This window comes from Anolis carolinensis, chromosome 4 (genome assembly GCF_035594765.1).
Source record: "Anolis carolinensis isolate JA03-04 chromosome 4, rAnoCar3.1.pri, whole genome shotgun sequence".
Lineage (NCBI taxonomy): Eukaryota > Metazoa > Chordata > Lepidosauria > Squamata > Dactyloidae > Anolis > Anolis carolinensis.
In genome coordinates this window covers 126,211,302-126,230,494 of record NC_085844.1, presented here as the reverse complement: position 1 = coordinate 126,230,494, position 19,193 = coordinate 126,211,302, and the positions used below count along the sequence as shown (strand labels likewise).

Below are 19,193 nucleotides of genomic sequence, written 5' to 3'. Positions count from 1 at the left end.
GGGAGCCACAGGTTGAGAAGCACTGTGCTAGAGCCTGCTATTAAAATATCTTTGCTCCTCTTCATGCATTCTTAATATCCATACACAAGGAGCCCCTGATGGCGTAGTGGACTAAAGCCTCATGACTTGAAGGTTGGGTTGCTGACCTGAAAGCTGCCAGGTTCGAATCCCACCCGGGGAGAGTGCGGATGAGCTCCCTCTATCAGCTCCAGCTCCACACGGGGACATGAGAGAAGCCTCCCACAAGGATGGTAAAAACATCAAAACATCCGGGCTTCCCCTGGGCAACGTCCTTGCAGATGGCCAATTCTCTCACTCCAGAAGTGACTCAAGTTGCTCCTGACATGAAAAAAATAATAATATCCATACACTGTGCTTTTGGAAAGGCCTCTCTACTGCCAAGAAGGGAAGGCTTGTATTATTTGCAAGGGAAACAAAGGGAAGGAAAACCAACCAGTTCAGTAATGTGCTGCATTTAGATTGGTGGGCCACAAGAAAGGCATTACCAAAGCATAACCAACCTCTGATGGTGAAAGCCAAAAATACAAAAACAGGGCTGACATGTTTCTTGTCCTGAAAGATCAAAAATATTAGAGCGGGTGAGTAAGAGTCAATAGTGACTTAATCAGTTTAAGGGAAGAAGTGTTGGGCAAGACTGCCATCAGACAAAGACAAATGAGAGAATTATCCAGCTTTGGGTATTAAACCATTTAATTCTCAAACCACTCACATGCATAACATTTTTATACAGTGTTAAAGAGAAAATGCATTTCTTCTAAAATACAAACAGAATTTCAAGTATACATTTATAGAATTTCTTTTTCAGAATCCTAACCAAGTTGCTAAGGTTTCATTCACATTTTTAAAGCTGTTCAATGAGAGGTTGTTTTTATTTTCTTTTGCTAAACTGCTTTAAATATGTTTGTACAGGTCTTCATTTTCACGGTGTATATTTTATTCTCCTCTCACCCACACCAAAAGACACACCCAAAAAAGTCACCGCTCTCTTGCCTCCCTTTCTCTTTCCCTCCATGAGCATGAAGAACACTGGAAACTGAAAGGATGTAACAGACCTAAGTTTTTAGAGAAGGTTTTTTTGAAAATCCATTGGGTAGTTCTGCTAACAAACAATTGCAGAGAGCTGAATTATATTCCAGCTTGCTTCAAAACTCGCACTGTAACACGAAAGTAATTCTATTATGCTTTTGATTTACATACCAAAACTTTAAAATGGTATGTCGGATGGCATTTGGTTAGTTTTGAACAGAGGGACATTTCAGAAACAGAGCACTGTTTCTGAAACAGAGCAAAATACAAGGACTGGTGTTAAACTCCCAAAAAACTGATAGGAGAATTTCCCATGATTTTGACCCATTGTCAGCTATAATTTCCTCAAATTCCTACATATTTCATCAAATAGGATACAGAAAGTGGGATTAGGTATCATCATATGGAGTATATTACTGAGTATCTATGATGCACAATCCAGATTATCCATTCTTGCTATTCATCTTTGATTTGACCATATACGAACACTATATGACAACAACGCATACATGTAGGTGGCAGCATAGCACTCCCAAGTTTACCTTATAGGAAATGTCATTCTGCATACGCCCAGCCTGTCTGGTAGTATTTAAAATGTTGGCATCCTAGTTTATACTATCAAATACTGACCCAGCCCTCAGTTTTATTCAGTGGGTTATTCTCCAATAAAAAGTCTATAAAAAGTATTGGTCGGTAAGTTTTAAATTTCGACAATTTCATTCCCATCAACATCTAGCTAAACTTTCCTTAAAGCCTAAGATTCTGTGTATACCACAAACTCTAGCCTCATTATTCTAGCACAGCATGCCAGCCATACAGGTGCCATACGTTGGGGTGTGTTGCCTCCAAAGACGCAAAAAACAGCAATGACACACCAGTGTTGACATTGTCCAATGCCAGCCATCTACCTAGGTCAAATCCTTCCAAATGTAACACCTACCAATAGCCATGGAGTTTAAAGTGCATATGGGGGAAAGAAGAAGGGGTGTTAGGGTGCTTAAAATAATTGACTTAAAGTGCCATATTACTTTAAAAATATATAACACAAGGTGTTTTAGGTAAGAGTATGTAGGAAAAAACACATGTTTACCTATCCTGGCATTGGTCAGCTTCACAGCGTTGTATATGTGTGGGTCTATCTACCAGTAGGTTACTCATTCCTTGGGAGTGCTAATCTGCTAGCAATGGATTGCTCCAAGTATTTCACATCCAATTCAGGGATTAAAAATAGGACTAAAACAACGCCTCGCCTTGTTTATTTCACAAATTACTTAGCAGATCTTTTCTGTGGCACTGTTTCATAAACCTCCAGACCTCTAAAAAAAATCTCCTATAAGCAATGTGACAAAGAAAGATAATGTTCTTCAGCGTGGTCTCTGTGAAATTGCACATATGCATGTGCAGATTTCACAGATGACTACTCGAAGAAACATGGTTACAGGTAAGCAACCCTTTCTTATCAGACAAGAACTTCTCTGTGACTTAAAAGTCTAATATTATTTTGGTGTGTCTGCTCTTCAGAAAATGTTCAGACTAATTTTACATTTGAAAGCAGTTAATTTACCCTCCTGGGAGAGGGACTAGTTGTGTGTCAATGGCCAGAATTAAAATCTGAAGAACCACTGGGAAATATCAACTGATTCAAAATTGTGAAACTAAATTCTCCTATCCACCTTATACCTGCATTATCTGACCACCCAACCCTTTGAAGAAGTTTATATATAAAAATCTTGAAAATCTAATGCACTTACAAAATTGACTTGAACAATCTGAAATTTTTGCATCCAGAGGTTGATTTCCAAGAGATCAGAGAACTTATGCCAAACATACAAGCCTAGCAAATGGAAAAAAAGATACGTTGATATGTGCCTTTGAGTCACCAGTCAACCAGTCATGACCCCATGAATTTTACAGGCTTTTCTTAGATAAAGAATAAGAAAAAGTTTTTGGCAAATTTTTCCTCTGAAATATAATCTACTGCATCTTGTATTCATTGCTAGTTATGTATGACAGAATAATAGCACCAGAATCCTCTTGCTGAGCAGATACATACTTTAAATGCCCAAGGATTGCAAAAAGTTGTTTAAAATCCTACTTCCAAAGGAAAGTGTGAAACATTATCAAAATACAATTACCACACAGACCAGACTCCCATCTCCTTAAAAGTGTGTAGTCCTGAGTAAAAAAAAACACACGAGAGGATATTTTTATCTTTATATTTGTAGTTTGGCCTATAATGGCTATTTTGTGTGAAATATGGGGCTGCCTAAAGGCTGCTATGAAGAGGGTTTTGCAGACATTTTTCCTAGTTATTTGAATGGGATCTACTGGAAAAAGCTTAAATGCCATAACAAATATCTATGCAGCTCCCTTTTAACTGTCTCTTTCAAAGGAACTCTATTCTCCTTTGAACCTGATTGTGAATTTGGGATGCAATTCACCAAGACAGTTAATATGTAATTATCGTAATTATGTAACGACATAGTGTTTCCTGGCCCACCTCCAATTCACTGGGCAGCAGTTGCTTCAAGCAATAGGGATCTGTTCCTCTGTTGATTGGGAAGCTCCCATGCACAATCAATGCAACAGCCAGAGGCAGGGTCACTGCTGCAATTCCCTCTCACACCAGAGATTGCTCACATGAGGGAAAATACATAGGGATTATGGGTACGAACCACTCTTGGTTACGCATTTGCAACTGACTTAATGAATTCCAGCCTTGGTTTATTACAAGTCAGATGAAATTAACAAACAACACTGCAAAAACACTTTGGACTTTTGAAATATACTTCTATTACTCTTCAAGATTTTTTTCCTCGTTTTTAGGGCTCCATAGTAAAAGCGTGCTTTGTTTTCATTAAGCATTGCTCTTCCTTCTAATGTGTGTCAATTAATCTCAGTCCTCATCTTTTTGGCACAATCACCACTTGATTTCAAAGAGAACTTCTTTAAAGACTCACAACAGACACTGTGCTTGCCACGCCTCCCATTTGCTAGCTTTGTCCAAAAGTAAGTCAAGCTCTACTGTTTTAAGAAGCTAGCAGATAATTCAGAAGAGGTCAGGAACCCGCAGGCCCAATAGCCTTTCCAAGTTAAGTAAAGCACACACTGAACTTTCAAGTTTAAAACACATCATGTTATTTTTATGCCCAAAGACATTACAGAGCTGTTCTGTTAAATAGGTCACACTCTGAGCCTGAGTTACAAACACTTAAGTAGAATAAGGCATGGGGTTTATTTTTTTTTCTGTAACGTGTGTGTGTATCTCCCTGAAGGTTTCTCCATTTGTCACTACCAGTGACAATGCAAATACCAGTGAATAATGCACAAGAATAGCATTTTACATTAGCATTAATGCGGTTCTTCACCAGTGAAAGAAATTTGAATGCAGACATGATCAGGGTAAAGAACTGAAGCATCACTGCTTCCCAATAACCAGAGATGTCAAAGAGGGAGGGGCTGGGATTTTTTTCTACAGAAAGTGCACTCATTGAACCTTCAGACATTCTGCAATGATACAACATGTGCAACCCTAAACCATCACTGCAGGAAGGCTGAGCACTGATGTCTCAGAACATATCAGGCATTTTATACATTTCTGGCTAAGAGGGGTGTGTGTCTTTTCTGTTGATAACAACAATTAGCATGGATGTTCAATCTATTAATGAAAAATGCCCATCCTTCAATTCAACATATATTTCAGATGATGAGACACAGTTTTTACAATAGCAGTTACGGTCTTATTGTACAGGTAATGTATTCTATTCATATGAAGTCCACTTATTGAATCCCAATGAAAAGACCTATCCGTAATTCAAGTTCTGTTTGGACAATAACACTGAATAAATGTTTGCTTGAAGGCTGCATTTGACAATTCATCTAGATCAGGCCTGGGCAAACTAAGGCCTGGGGGCAGGATGCGACCCCCTTGGCGCTTACCTCAGGCCTTCCTCATTTTCCCTATCCTCTTAGCATAAGGACACAGTGGCCCGTCGCATTCTTATGCAGAAAGGAAAAGGGAGGAAGGCACGCAGCAGCTGAGAGCTGTCTGGAGTGCTCTCAGCCACAGAATGTCTCATCCTCCTCCTGGCATATGGACAGTACGAGCAGCCCCATCCTTATGCTAAGAGGGAGGCCTGAGGAAAGCACACAGCAGCTAAGAGTCCTCCAGAGTGCTCTCGGCTGTCGCCTGTCTCGCCCACCTCCCGGCATAATGCCGAGAGGACAGCCCGAAGATCAGGGGAGGAGGACCGGGGCAGTGGCCGCATATCTCATTTTCCTCCCGGCATAAGGATTGGGCAAGCAGCCCCATCCTTATGCCAGGAGGACAACCTGAAGATGACCCAGGCCCTGCCCCGCCCCCTCCCGGCCCCACCCTCTCACAGGCCCTCTCTCTCCCGGCCTGGCCATCTCAGTCAGGCCCACAATGCGGCCCCAAGGCAAACAAGTTTGCCCATGCCTGATCTAGATGATTTTTATGTTATACATTTAGAGAGATGCTTAAACAGGAAAACCGACAAATGTTAAGATTGTGTGATTTAAGCCTTATGAGTTTTCCAATGGAATACCGCACCAGTATTTCAGCCCCAGTGTAATTACTTTCTAAAAATATACAACAGCAGCCATAAAAACATTAGGTGAGATGGCCCACAACTAATTAGTATCAACTAATTGATATCAAATCCACAGGGCAAGACAAATGTTCTGCAAAAGTTACACTGAAAATTTAAATCCTTTGTTCTTCTATCCTCTCTTCACCCAGCATAGATGAGCTCCCTCTATCAGCTCCTGCTCTAAACGGGGACATGAGAGAAGCCCTCCACAAGGATGGTAAAACATCAAAACATCCAGGCGTCCCCTGGGCAACATCTTTGCAGACAGCCAATTCTCTCACACCAGAAGCGACTTGCAGTTTCTCAAGTTGCTCCTGACACGAAAAAAACCAAAACCTCAGGTGTTTTGCACTTGAAGTCCCAGCAGCCTCAGCCACGTTGGCCAATGTTCAGAGATTCTGGGAGCTGGTGTTCAAAACACTTAAAGGACCAGGGTTTGGGACTCACTGTGCGAGAGCAATAGAAAGCAAGCGTTCTCCCATCTTACTGTTAAAGCCTTTCACGGCCGAAATCACTGGGGTGTTGTGTGGTTTCCGGGCTTGTATGGCACTGTTCTAGCAGCATTTTTTTCTGATGTTTCACCTGCATCTGTGGCTGGCATCCTCGGAGGATCTTCTGAAGATGCCAGCCACAGAGGCAGGCAAAACACCAGGAGAAAATGCTACTAGAACACGGCCATGCAGCCGGAAATGAAATATCATCTCATTTCTCCATCTTCCTTGTGACAGCCCTTCAGATATTTGAACATGGTCCATCCTTGTCACCTTTCACACTTCTCTTCTTCAGACTAAATAGACTCAGCACAACTAACTGCACCTCATATTTCCAGACCCTTTACCATTTTGGTAACTCTCTTCTAAATACATCCCATCTTGACAATATCCTTCTTAAACTGTGGCACCCAGAAATAAACACAATACTCCAAGTGGAGGGTACTCAAAATAGAAAAGAAAGCTATTATTATTTCCTTACATTCTGTCAATGAAGTCTAAAACTACATTGTGCGTGTGTTTGCTGTGCCACTACTGACTAACATTAAACCAAAACCACTCACACTTTGTCAAATGCACTGCTGTCAAGGTGACGCACATCCTTTATTTGTATACAGTGAAACTTTGACTTACAAACAAACCAACTCACAAGTTTTTTTGAGATATGAGTCGCCACTAGATCAGTTTTTTGCTTTGACATGCAAGCCAAGATTTGAGTTATGAGATGGTGCAAAAGTACACCACCCGCCATCTTAAGCAGGGCTTTAGAGGAGCAGCCAGGAAATCTTGCTGTTGTCTTTGCTGTTATTTCTGCAATTCCAGGGTTTTGGGAGACTGTAGGAAAACCGTGGGACTAGGAATCTATCATCAGTAAACTTCTATCCTGATTCAAACAGGCAAGTTACACAGATACCTGTCATTCTAATTCAGGTATGGGCAAATGTAGCTGGTATGCTGGCTAGGATTTCTAGGAAGTGAAGCCCAAGACACCTGGAGGGCCAAAGTCTGCCCATGCTTGTTCAAATTGATAATTGCATAATAATTTTACCGAAGTTTCCCACTCATAGCAGGAAAAATAAACTTATGTTACTGGCTTATAAGCTTCCAATCCTACCCCATCTCCAATCACGAGAACTTCCCTTATATACGCTATACTTAATAAATCCAGTTTATTTCTTTACCGTCTCTTTTATTATGCATTATTATTTTTATACTTAAGAGCTCAGTCACAGAACACATTAAGCTCGTAAGTCAAGGTATCACTATATGCAAGTTTTACTGCATACAAGTAATACTTTACATTTATGGCTGTTGAAATTCATTCTTTTAAAACAGTGGTTCTCAATCTGGGATCCCCAGATGTTTTGGCCTACATCTCCCAGAAATCCTAACAGCTGGTAAACTGGCTGGGATTTCTGAGAGTTGTAGGCCAAAAACATCTGGGGATCCCAGGTTGAGAACCGCTGTTTTAAACCTTTGGACCAGCTCTCCAATCTGTTGTGGTCATACTGGAATCCAGATTCTGCCTTACGTTTGAACTATCTCTTCCAATTTGGCATCATCTACAGGTTTGATGACTATGACCTCAATCATTCCTCAATATCATTTATACAGAGGCTGAACAAGACTAGGCCCAGGACAGAAAGCCGTGGCCCCATACTTTTCATTTCTCTCTAGGATGGTGAGAAAAAAAACTGGCAGTAGCATTGAAAAAAATGTGACTGAAATCAAGAAGCATTATATGCACACTATTCTTCTGACCTATCAAACATGTATTATTTTAAAGGTGAGGGTAGGATTAGTCTGACATGACTTATTTTTTAAAAACGGATGGTAGGTCTTAGTCAACACATTATTTTCTAGAACCTTTCCTGCTATGGACATTGGTCTTGATACTGATGTTAATCTGGACCTTGAATAACATAGTCTACAGGAGACTCTCCTGTTCTTCAGGGATTATAAAAAGATTAGTTCTGCAGGTTCCTTTAATATCTTTATCTACAGATCATCCAACTCAGGAGATACTGATCTGCTGAAATAGGCATAGCACGGAGAGACATGAGATAGCAGCAGAAAGAACTACTAAACAATAAAACCAGAAGATTCACCCATGTGCAAGGGAAAATCTAGTGAAATTTCTGGAATCACTGAAAAACTTGATTATTAAAAATTGACATCCAAGCATTAAATTAGAACTCAGAAAACCTCCAGTGCCCTAAATTCTTTCCTCCAAAATAGCTGAATATGTTTTGAAAAACACTACTCTTATGACTTGGCAAGCCCCGTAGAGTTTGGCAACAATATGTTGACAGGCATATCTTGAGATACTATGGAAGAACTTGTTCTGAGTAACAGCCTGAGTTTTAATGGCACTTGGTGACTTGAAATATTTAATGGATGCACATCCCAACCTCTCCCTTACTCACAAGACCCCAAATGCAAAATACTAAGGAATACAACACATGGAGCCCCTTGTGCCAGCTCAATTGCTGACTGAAAGGTTGGCAGTTCAAATTCGGGGAGCGAAGTGAGCTCCCATCTATCAGCTTTTAGCTCCTCATGCGGGGACAAGAGAGAAGCCTCCCACAGGATGGTAAAACATCAAAATATTCAGGAATCCCCTGCGCAACATCCTTGCAGATAGCCAATTCTCACATCAGAAGTGACTTGCAGTTTCTCAAGTTGCTTCTCACACAAACACACACACACAACACAATCTATGGGCCTACCACCATTTATCCATCTGCATATTGGACTAAAAATGGGGCCATTCCTCTTTGAATTATTGTTGTTCATAACTCAGGCATTGCAACATAAAAAGATAATTGAAAACCCTACAAGTAGTTTAAACATTTAGTTCTTAAGAGGACGTGTGTGTTTGCTTGAGAGAGAGCAAGAGAGAGACCTCCAGAAAACTAAACCTGAAGGGTTTATCATCTGTGCTGTTCTGTTATTTGGTGCATAATATTGAAGAATCAGAGCAAGGAAGGCGTGCCAAATAACAGAACAGGACAGATGATAAAGAGCACCATTGAGAAAAGATGGAAAGAGATAGAAATCAATGCAATATATATATATATGAAATGAGATGGAAGAAGTCCAATCAAGAATGACACAAAGGCCAAGGCAAGAAGGAGTTAAGAATCTCCTCTGTGGCAATTATTTCTATCAGGTAGTCATCTGGCTGGCTTGCATGCCAGCTTGCCCATCCTATGTTTCTTATCTCACGATAAGGTCAGTGGTGTGATACACCAATATAGATCAATCTTATGAGCAGAAGCACCTGGAACTACACACAAGCCGCTCTCTTTGTAGACAGCATGTTACAAGGAATGCCTTAAGAGACAGCAGCAGAGAGCTCACTGGAGCTGCTGGAGAGGGCAAGTTTGAAAGAAGAATTCTGTAATGATCTTCAAAGAAGAAACATAATATTAGCTACATTTTACTGTTCCTCCAAAGGTTCTCCCCTCAAACTACTTAATCCTTATAACTATCGCTTGAGGTAGTAGGAAATGCTGAGAAAACTACTGGCCCATAGTCACCCAGTGAGGTTTATGGGAAAAGTGATTTCAGCTTAGCGCTCCTTGACTCCATCAACCGCTCTAAATGCCACATCATACTGGTAATCCCAGGCACAAGGCATCTTTTAAGCTCAGGTGGCTTCCTTACAACCCAGTCTTCTTGGCAAAAATATTATCACTATGGAAAAGTTTGAATGAGCCCAACAATTATGTCCTTTAAAACTAGCAGAAAGTATTTTGGTTACTTCTGCTGCACAGACCTCTAATTTTACATTATACTTTGTCTTCTAAAAGAACATCCACTTGAGCCTTACGATGTGTTTTAGTTGGGCTGTGAGTCACTGTGATGGGAAGTTAAGTATGATTTCATTAGTGGGAAATATTTATTTGTCAAAACGGTTCAAATTAGACCTTCATGTGGACAAACTGTCAGAGGGTACACATTGGGGGCCATAGTAGTGCAGCGGGTTAAACCGTTAGCTGCAGGAAATCTGCCGACAAAAGGGTTGGCTGTGCGAAGCCGCAAGTGAGGATGAGCTCCTGACTGTTAGACCTAGCTTCTGCCAACTTAGCAGTTTGAAAGCATGTAATGCAAGTAAATCAATAGGAACCACATCGACGGGAAGGTAAAAGGGCACTCCATGCAGGTATACAGACATGCCGGCAACAGATGTCTTCAGACAACAGGTTCTTTGACATGGAAAAACTGGATAAGAGCACCTTCCCATGGCCTGAATCAAAAATTGCCTCCAGACTCCAGAGATGAAAAGGGGAAAGACCTTTACCTTTGTCTGTGTATTGTATGTCGTTGTTCACTGTGTAAAAGGCACTGAATGTTTGCCTTATATTGTATGTGTACTCTGTAATCCGCTCTGAGTTCCTCTGGGGAGATAAAGCAGAATATAAATAAAGTATATTATTATCTAATTATTATCTAATTTAGGGCTGCTTTATGAACTACAGACTTATCTAGCTTTCCAGGAGTCTGTGTAAAAAAAATGTAACGAACACCTTATGTAAATGTCCAATGCTGGTCATTTAAATGCCCATGAATGTGGTCCAAAACAGCTGGAGAGCAAGTGTTTCCCATTCTTGTTCTAGAACGCCATGTAACAATCTTAAAAACACATTGCCTCCATCAGCTTCAGCAAAAAGGGATGCCTTTATGACTTTTTGCTTTTTCCACGTACCATCCAAAAGCTTCCCCAATTCCATTATGCAAATTACTTAAGTTTTCCCTTTTACAATAAGTTGTTCAAGTATGTAATTCAGATATTGTTCAGCAAGCATAGCGTATTCTAGTCCACTGCTCCGTCATAGCTGTTCATTAACAAGAGTGAGAAATGGTGTATTGTCAGAGCAGGCAACACACTGGAATTAAGCAGACATTTAGAACTGGATATTCCATTCTTATGGGTTATAAGGGAAGAGAGGGTTGCATATTGGAACAGTCAATCTTGCAAGAAGAAACCAAACAACAATAAACCCCTCTAAGATCATAAAAATCCTGGCAAGATTTTTCTAAAGATGCTTACATAGAACAAGTGTGTTTACTAGAAAGCTCATACAGTAGTTGTGAACTTAAGGCTCTTGAAGTTTAGGATTTGAAGAAACGGCTCTCCTCTGCTCTCCAAGTCTACTTCCCTGTGTCATCTATTTAGGTATGTAATGCATTAATTTTAGAGAAGACTGCTAGACAAGCTTGACACAGAGATCTACTCTATATTTCTAACTCATCTGTCATCACAGCTCTGTTTTGATCTCATGTACAGACAACAGAACTGCCTTGCAGCTTCCAACCCAGAACCAAGAATGAAGACTACCAACACAAACTTTGAACGCAACACTGCATGCCAGATTACTGTATGTAGCAATTGTCACATTGTCAGTAACAACTTTTAAAAAACCACATAGACTTCTGTGGGCTTAACCATGTGACAGACTATGGGGTGTTTCAAACGGATGGACTCCATTTCAAGCAGTATATCTCACAATGACAAAATATTGGAATTACAAAAAAAGTTATGAATGGTTTAATGAATTATCAAGTTTTACAAACCATTTTGAGCTAGAAACCTAAAAAATAACTGCAATGGAGAATCTGTCGAGGGTGCTTTGATTGTGCTTTTCTTACGTGACGGGGTTAGATTAGATGGCCCATGTGGTCCCTTCCAACTCTATGATTCTATCTTATTAGGTTTTCTGTTGCGGGGTCGTCATATTGCGAATGACCGAAGCCAGGGGCTGTTTGTGCAATGGGAGAGATATTTGGCGGTAATAATTTGAAACCCTTTCAATGGGCAGTTGTAGTAGCAGAGATATATCGATCCCAAAACCGGTGAACTACCAAGAAGCAAATTACACAACTCTACTGCATAACCCGACACTGCCTTTCTTTAAAAGCATCATTGTAGGGCTGACCATTTATGATCTACATGAGGAAGTTTACTATGTTTTAAATTAGCTTGGTGTATTCAACACAGCCAGATTATTCAATCTGAAGGATATAATTGATTCTAATGATCTATTTGTAGTGAATAAGGATAATATAAAGTATTTAAACGAGTGGTTCCCAAACTTTTTTTGACCAGGGATCACTTGACCAGGATCAATTTGACCAGGGACCACTCTCCAACATTAGTACCAAAAGGGCTACGAATCAGTTTTTTTTGTCAACTTTAGATTCAGTTTGGTTACTTGAGGTGCTGATTCAGAAAATTGCATTGGATAGACCACATCAGCCCTAGTTACAGAACATATGCCATCCAGTAGTAACCAAATGCTCACCCACAGAAAACCATATTTAATCATCTAAAGCTGATGTGGTCTATCCAATGCAATTTTCTAAATTAGTACCCCAAATAATCCCAGGAACAGGCCTAAAAACGAAGACACCAAGTCCAAGAAACCAAAGTATATGATCCAAAGGTGCTTTAGAAAGAGAAAAATGACATGCACGTCACTAATCTTCAGTGTGCACCGTAGGTAAAAGCCATTTCCTTCCATCTGTTTCCCGTATCAAACATTTATGGTGTAATATTTTTATAGGCCAAACCTATGCTTTTTAAATCTGAGTCCAAATGCTTACAATATACTACATTTTATCTTATTATTTTCACCATCACTCAGAGCTACTTTCAAGTGCAGCAAACAATATGGTTTAGGATTAGATTAATTTCTTTTGATTTCTTTGTAAAGATCAACGTAGAACAGCAGATTTAGGGAATCAACAACTTGAAAAATTCACATTTTGCATATTTATTTATTGATTTATGTACATTTAGAGCTGTGGAACCTATGTATCATTCCCCTCTAAAGATGATCACCATAGGCAAACAGTCACATCACAACACTGGCAGTATCCAACTCACAGTTTTAATAAGTCACACTGAAAGTGGTAAGACCAGTTTTACACCTCAGTAACACCTTCTCCTGGATTTGGGTCATTCATTCATGAGGTATTAATGACACAAAGGGTTTTGCGTAACTTCCCCTTTGAATCACAGTTGAAATCACAGTTTTGCAAGGGTGAAAAGATGTAGCTGCGCTGAACAGAAATGTAAGTCGCCAGTTTATTTGCAATATCGACAGTTACGTCTGCCCAAGCCTGCCTTGTGACTGAGACCACAGGACAGTCAAGTATTGTGCCTAATGCTACTAAGGGCACAGTAGGTCAGGAGTGGCATCATGGCTGAGGTTATAGCACTGAACATGAAAATGCTTGCAATTATAGGCCACAGTTCTATAATAAAAACCAATAGGATCACAGTAATGTATTGGCACATTTTTCTCCAGTTCTACCTAATCTGATCATCTTCATATACTACTTCCTTTAAAAATGGCTAGGAACAAGTACACTGCACAAACCAATGTCTATCTAGACAATAGAACCAGCTTTGCAAGCCAGTTCTCAAAAAAGCAAGTTGACCCACTAGACATGTCTTAGTCATTTTTGACCTAGATTAATATAGTTCCAACTTCAATAAAAAATAAACCAATTCCAGGATTTGTATGCTTTGAACAGCTTTTGCTATTTCCTCCTATAGCCGTTTCCCTATTAAGCTCCACTCTGAGCCCTAGGCACTGCAAAGCTCCTCCCCAGACTGACCAGGAACAATGTCTCTGTCCCTGGTCTGCCATTCTTCTCCTTGACACCATCCCTTGTGGGTCTCAAGTCCAGAGCTTCAAAGGCTTTGGCAACAACCCTGTCCTCAAGGCAACCCACACTTTTCAAGTCTGATCAAAACAACATAGTCTGCAACTGAAATCCTACTGCTGAAAACAACTTGCACATATTCAAACACTGTGTGTTTTGTTTCGTTTAGATCAGTGGTACCCAACCTTTGGGCCTCCAGGCGTTTTGGACTTCAACTCCCAGAAATCCCAGCCAGCTTACCAGCTGTTAGAAACTGTGGGAGCTGAAGTCCAAAACACCTAGAGGCTCAAAGGTACCACTAGTTTAGATAAACAAATTGAACATTTTTTTCCTGTAAGATTTCTAATTTAAAGTTCTAATTTATTTTGTCACAGATCAGGAACAACAGATTCAGACAAAAAAGGGGGGCTGAATAAATGTTGTGCCACTTTTTTAATATCAAACCCTTTCACAGTATTAGTAGAAGACATACATCTCACCATCTCCTAAAGTTTCCTAGTGGAAACCCACACTTTTCTGGTATTTCTCTCATTACAGACTTGCTATTTGTACCAAAAAAAGATCATAGTCTCAGAATTCTGGCAACTAACAAACTGTTTTTCTTAAAAAAACGCAACAGCCAACAAATTGGAGATCGTTCGCAACCTTTGCAGACATATGCATGTGTGCACAGGCATACACATTAACAATCCATGGCTGCACTCAAATATAATACTAGAGCATGGCTTAGCATTATGACACCAAGCCACAATAAGCTTTGGACTTACATATTCCCTTCTCCTTGAACCACTGTAAGGAGATTAGATGCTTCTACTCACATTAGAAGGAAGCTCAGAACTTTGTCCTATCCATATACTTCAGCCGATCTTAACCATCCATCATAAAGTATGATTTCCATTTGGCTTAATTAAAAAAAACACAAGAATTAAACTAAAATATTAATCTGCAACAGAAGCTAAAGCACTGGATGCACTAGAGGACAAAAGGGAAGTATACAGGCTTACGGCGGCTCATACGGACTTCCTCTTGTAGCTTAGCTGCGCATCTGAATGAGGTCAATTGCTTTAGCTACAAACGGCAAATCTCACTTCAAATGAGATTTGGGCAAGAACATTGGCTCCTTCGCATGCAATTAGAAATGATATATTTCTACAGTGGCAATTAAAAACCTTTCACAAGCTTTACTTTTCCTTTACAACTAAGATGCAAGAAGTGCTTAATAACTCTGGCCAAGCAAATTAAAGACGAGTCTATTAGCAAGCAGGCAATGGCTGACATGACCCTGAATTATTTTGCAGCTCTCAGTTCACAGTATCAGTACAGTAAGAACTTGCTTAATAAACTCACAGATCCATGAACACCACCACATTCAGTACTCCTTGTTAAGCTCTTTGCTACTTCATCTTGGATGGATTTTGCTGCAATCTGCTTTGGAGGAAACTCTTTTGTATGGTCATTATACACCATCACCAACTGAGCAGAGAAATCTTCTCATTATAACTATATATAACATATGTGTAAATAAATAAATAAATGTACGCCTTAGAGTTTGGTAATATTTTAAAGTTCTATTTTTAAATGCTTAAATCTTTATTATAAGTAACTAGAAATATTTTCTAATGCTCTTTAGTGTAGATTGCCTCTTTTTGGTAAATCTGAATGCTAAGACTAAAGCAGCATACACGTTCATTACTATTCTCCTCCTGCACTTGAACTCCAAGGAAAATGTCTTTGGGTCTGGGAGGTTTTCGCCCAGCTCTTTAAGTTTGTGCATTGACCTTTTGGGTGGCTCTCTTTGCTGTGAGCATAAAAGAGAAACCACGATGTACTGCACTCCACCACGAGGTGCAGAGTGTGATGAATTTCTTAATGTAAACAGAAAAAAAATGGATGCTGAGGGTATCACATAATGACTTGCTTTTGATCATTCTTCCAACCAAATATGAATTAAGAAAATATCCTCCTTTTTACAAGCAGGAAAACTTGTTGTCTAAGGTGGCTAAATTGGCCCAATGTAATCACCAAAGAACAAGCAAATTTGTCACAAGGCTATCTTTTTCTTCCCATAATGTTGACTAAGCTTTTGCCCATTTGAAACTTCTAATTCACCTTTACTTTTTTACCAGTTTCCTGTAAATCAGTTTGCAAATCCTTATCAGCAGTGCCAGGATGCAGTACCAGCATGGTACTAGTTGACGAGACCGAATCTCTTCAACTAGTACTGTTTCTTGTACAGCCCAAAGAAAAACTGCTGATATTTTGCTATTCTCATACACACGTTCAAGAGATTTTTGCACCCTTTCAAGTATAAAGAACATATAAAGTGGGGGCATGAGATAGCCATATATTTACTACATTTGGCAACTCCGTTATCTCCTTGATAATCTCATAGGTGAAATAGTATAAAGGTGCTGGGACTTAGCATTGCTTGTAAGAAACTGGAATATTTACCCTCCTGCATTATTACTAATTAGGAGATTTTTTTTGCACTTTTTCATATAAAAAATAAAAAGGGAAACACAGGCAAACAAACCATGATTTCTTTCCCCACTGGATTTGACTATTTTGATATACAAATATTGCTGTATTATTAGATCAAGTGCAAGCTAGGAAAAGGATGATCTTTGTGGTCTTAACAATTCATCACAATTTCAAACATCACCCAATTTTTTTTCAGTTTTTGCAGTGCACAAAGACAAATAATTGTGTTTTGCGCTATCCACATTTTTTCAATGGAAAACATCTTCTGAACTTGGCCAAGCCAAACACTGTCCTTTTTCAGTAGCTTAATTACTTAAATATTGTCATCTCTGAAATACTGCTCAAAAGGTTGCTAGCCCCGTAACATGTGGAAATAAACAAGCAAGGCCACATACCTTGAATGGGTAAATTTCTCCACTGGTCTAACAGCCCTTAAGCAATGGGTCATTAAAAAACAAAACAACACACATCAAAATAAAACAAGATAAAATAAAACAAGCTAGAATTTACTAAGAAAGCCATTATTCTTTTAAAAAATTACCTGGGAGACAGGTTGTGGGTGAGCATGAAAGCAGTTCTTAATCCCATGACTCTTAAAGCCTGTCATGAATGCAGACGTTCTGCACTCATAACAACTACAGCCTACAGCCCACAGACAATATGTAATGTCTGTTACCAAGAAATTTTAAAAAGCTGTCTCTCCTTTCTCATTGCTCAACATGGTTAATAAAAAACCTTCCCAAAGCTGTCAATCCCTGAATCAGAGGTTAGTTGACTCAGTTTTGTTCTCCCCTCCACAAGGAGATGAGGTAAAGGGGAGAACTTTTAGCACTTTGTTATCCTACTTTTTGTTCTATTTTGGCAACATTTCAGGAGCATCGTTGTCCAGCCGCAACACTGCCCAGATGACGATAAGCGTGCCACCTCAGTGGGATTTGCTTTATTGATTGAGAGGATCCCCCTCACCCTTCTGCCTCAATCTGGCCCAGTGGTGGACACAGACCCCTGAGCCGTCTCCCCAGCCATGCCGGCTTCTTCCCGAAGAGGGGATTCCTCCCCAGTATGCCCTCTCGACGTGACCGTGGTCTCTGGGGAGATGCTGTGGGGCCCTTCCAGGGGCATGCACCCAGGGTGGTTCTTACGAAAGTGCTGGTTGAGGATGGCCTGGAAGGGGAAGCTCTTCCCACAGACATGGCAGTGAAAGGGCTTGTTTCCTGTGTGTTTGCGGATATGGTATTCCAGCTGATCCTTTCGGGTGTACTTTTTCCCACACATACGGCAAACAAAAGGTGTGATGCCCATGTGGAGACGCATGTGCCGGTCCAAGCTGCCCTTCTGGTTGAAGGATTTAGCACAATAAATGCAGGTAAGACGAGGGTTGTAACGAAACCACCGCTCAGATACTTCCTGTTCACGGAGATATTCAACATAGCCACTCACTCCGACGATTGCAGAGTCTTCCACCTAGAGCAAATTCATTACGGAGAAGAACAAAATATAATCAGTTGCGGGGGCAGGGGAAGTACTGTATTTATTTGAATTGAATGCTCACCTTTTTAATCTAATTCACTTTGTCAAAATTAAGGAGCGCATTAGATTCACATAATATGGTAATCTTAGTTTTGAACCAAAGCAAAAAGGTAAGTTGCTTCAGGAGCTGCAACTGAAGTTCCTATTGAAGGGATGACATCTGTAATTTAATTGCCATAGATCAATACTATGTAATCCTGGGATTTGTAGTTTGATGAGGCATCCACACTCTTTGGCAGAGAAGGCTCAAGGCATTGTAAAACTACAGCCCCTATGACTCCAGAGCTCTGAACCAAGGCAGTTAAAGTGCATTCATTCTACAGTGGAGATGAACCTCAAGCTTTTCTTTTTCTTTGCTGGATGCTTCGGTACTCTAACATTTGTTTTTAATGAAGGAATTCTGAGCAGGCAGCAAAACTTATGGTCAAATGACAAAGTGCAGCTTTTGCTGATGCACATTACATTAGTCAGCAAATACTTTTTTTGGTTTCAGGGTTTTGAAAACTGAGATGTTCATTAGATTCAATGGCGCATTAGACTCGAGTAAATATGAATATCTCCATCCATAAAATTCCCATGCTGGTCACATTCAGATTAGTTACAGGAACATCCAAGAGTGAACATATCTTACACTTATACTAAATTCACTCCACTATTTGTCAATTAGTTTCCGGGCAAAGCATGAAGTGATGGTTTTGACATTTAAAGCCCTATTTGGTTTGGATCCAGGTTATGTACAGGATCACCTTCTCCCATCCAATCCACCCCTTAGGATACTTAGGTCCTCTGGGGAGCATTTACTCCAACTAGCCAGAACCCGACAGGAGATTGTCACCCAGAGGATCTTTTCATTGGCCACCCCAAGACTGTGGAACGACCTGCCAGAAGAGCTCCAACAGCTAAATCAGCTGTCGGAATCTAAGAGACAACTGAAGACCTATCTCTTCCAGCAGGTCTACCCAGTCAGTTTTAACTATGACTTTTAAATCACATTCCATGTTTACTGTGTACTAACTTTTGTCTCAGGTATTTTAATATGTGTATGTTTTAATATATGCTTTTATGGTTGCATTTGAACTATGTTTTAATATATGATTTTATAGATGTATTTAACTATGTTGTGCCCTCCTCGAGCCAAAGGCAGGTAATAAATAAATAATTTTTTTTAATGATGATGATGTGCAGTTACATAACGTTATAGAGTACACGAGGCTCAATCATACCTATCCACATGCCCTTTGCTATTGAAATTAATCAACTCGCTCCCCCACATACTCCACAATCCCATGTCCAATGCTGCTACTGCTGCCTTCCCAACCCTGCATCTTTCGTGCCATTTGCCACTGCTGGCTTG

General features: G+C 40.0%; 1 protein-coding gene across 1 annotated transcript in view; it reads right to left on the bottom strand.

Annotated features, from left to right (window-relative positions):
- Nucleotides 1-693: 693 nt before the first annotated feature.
- Nucleotides 694-19,193, bottom strand: part of zbtb37 (zinc finger and BTB domain containing 37) — a 32,990-nt gene continuing 14,490 nt past the window's right edge. Inside the window, exon 4 of the mRNA XM_003219862.4 lies at nt 694-17,773. Within this exon, the coding sequence (XP_003219910.1) occupies nt 17,285-17,773 (489 nt within the window). The 3' untranslated portion in view covers nt 694-17,284. The remainder of the gene's footprint in view (nt 17,774-19,193) is intronic.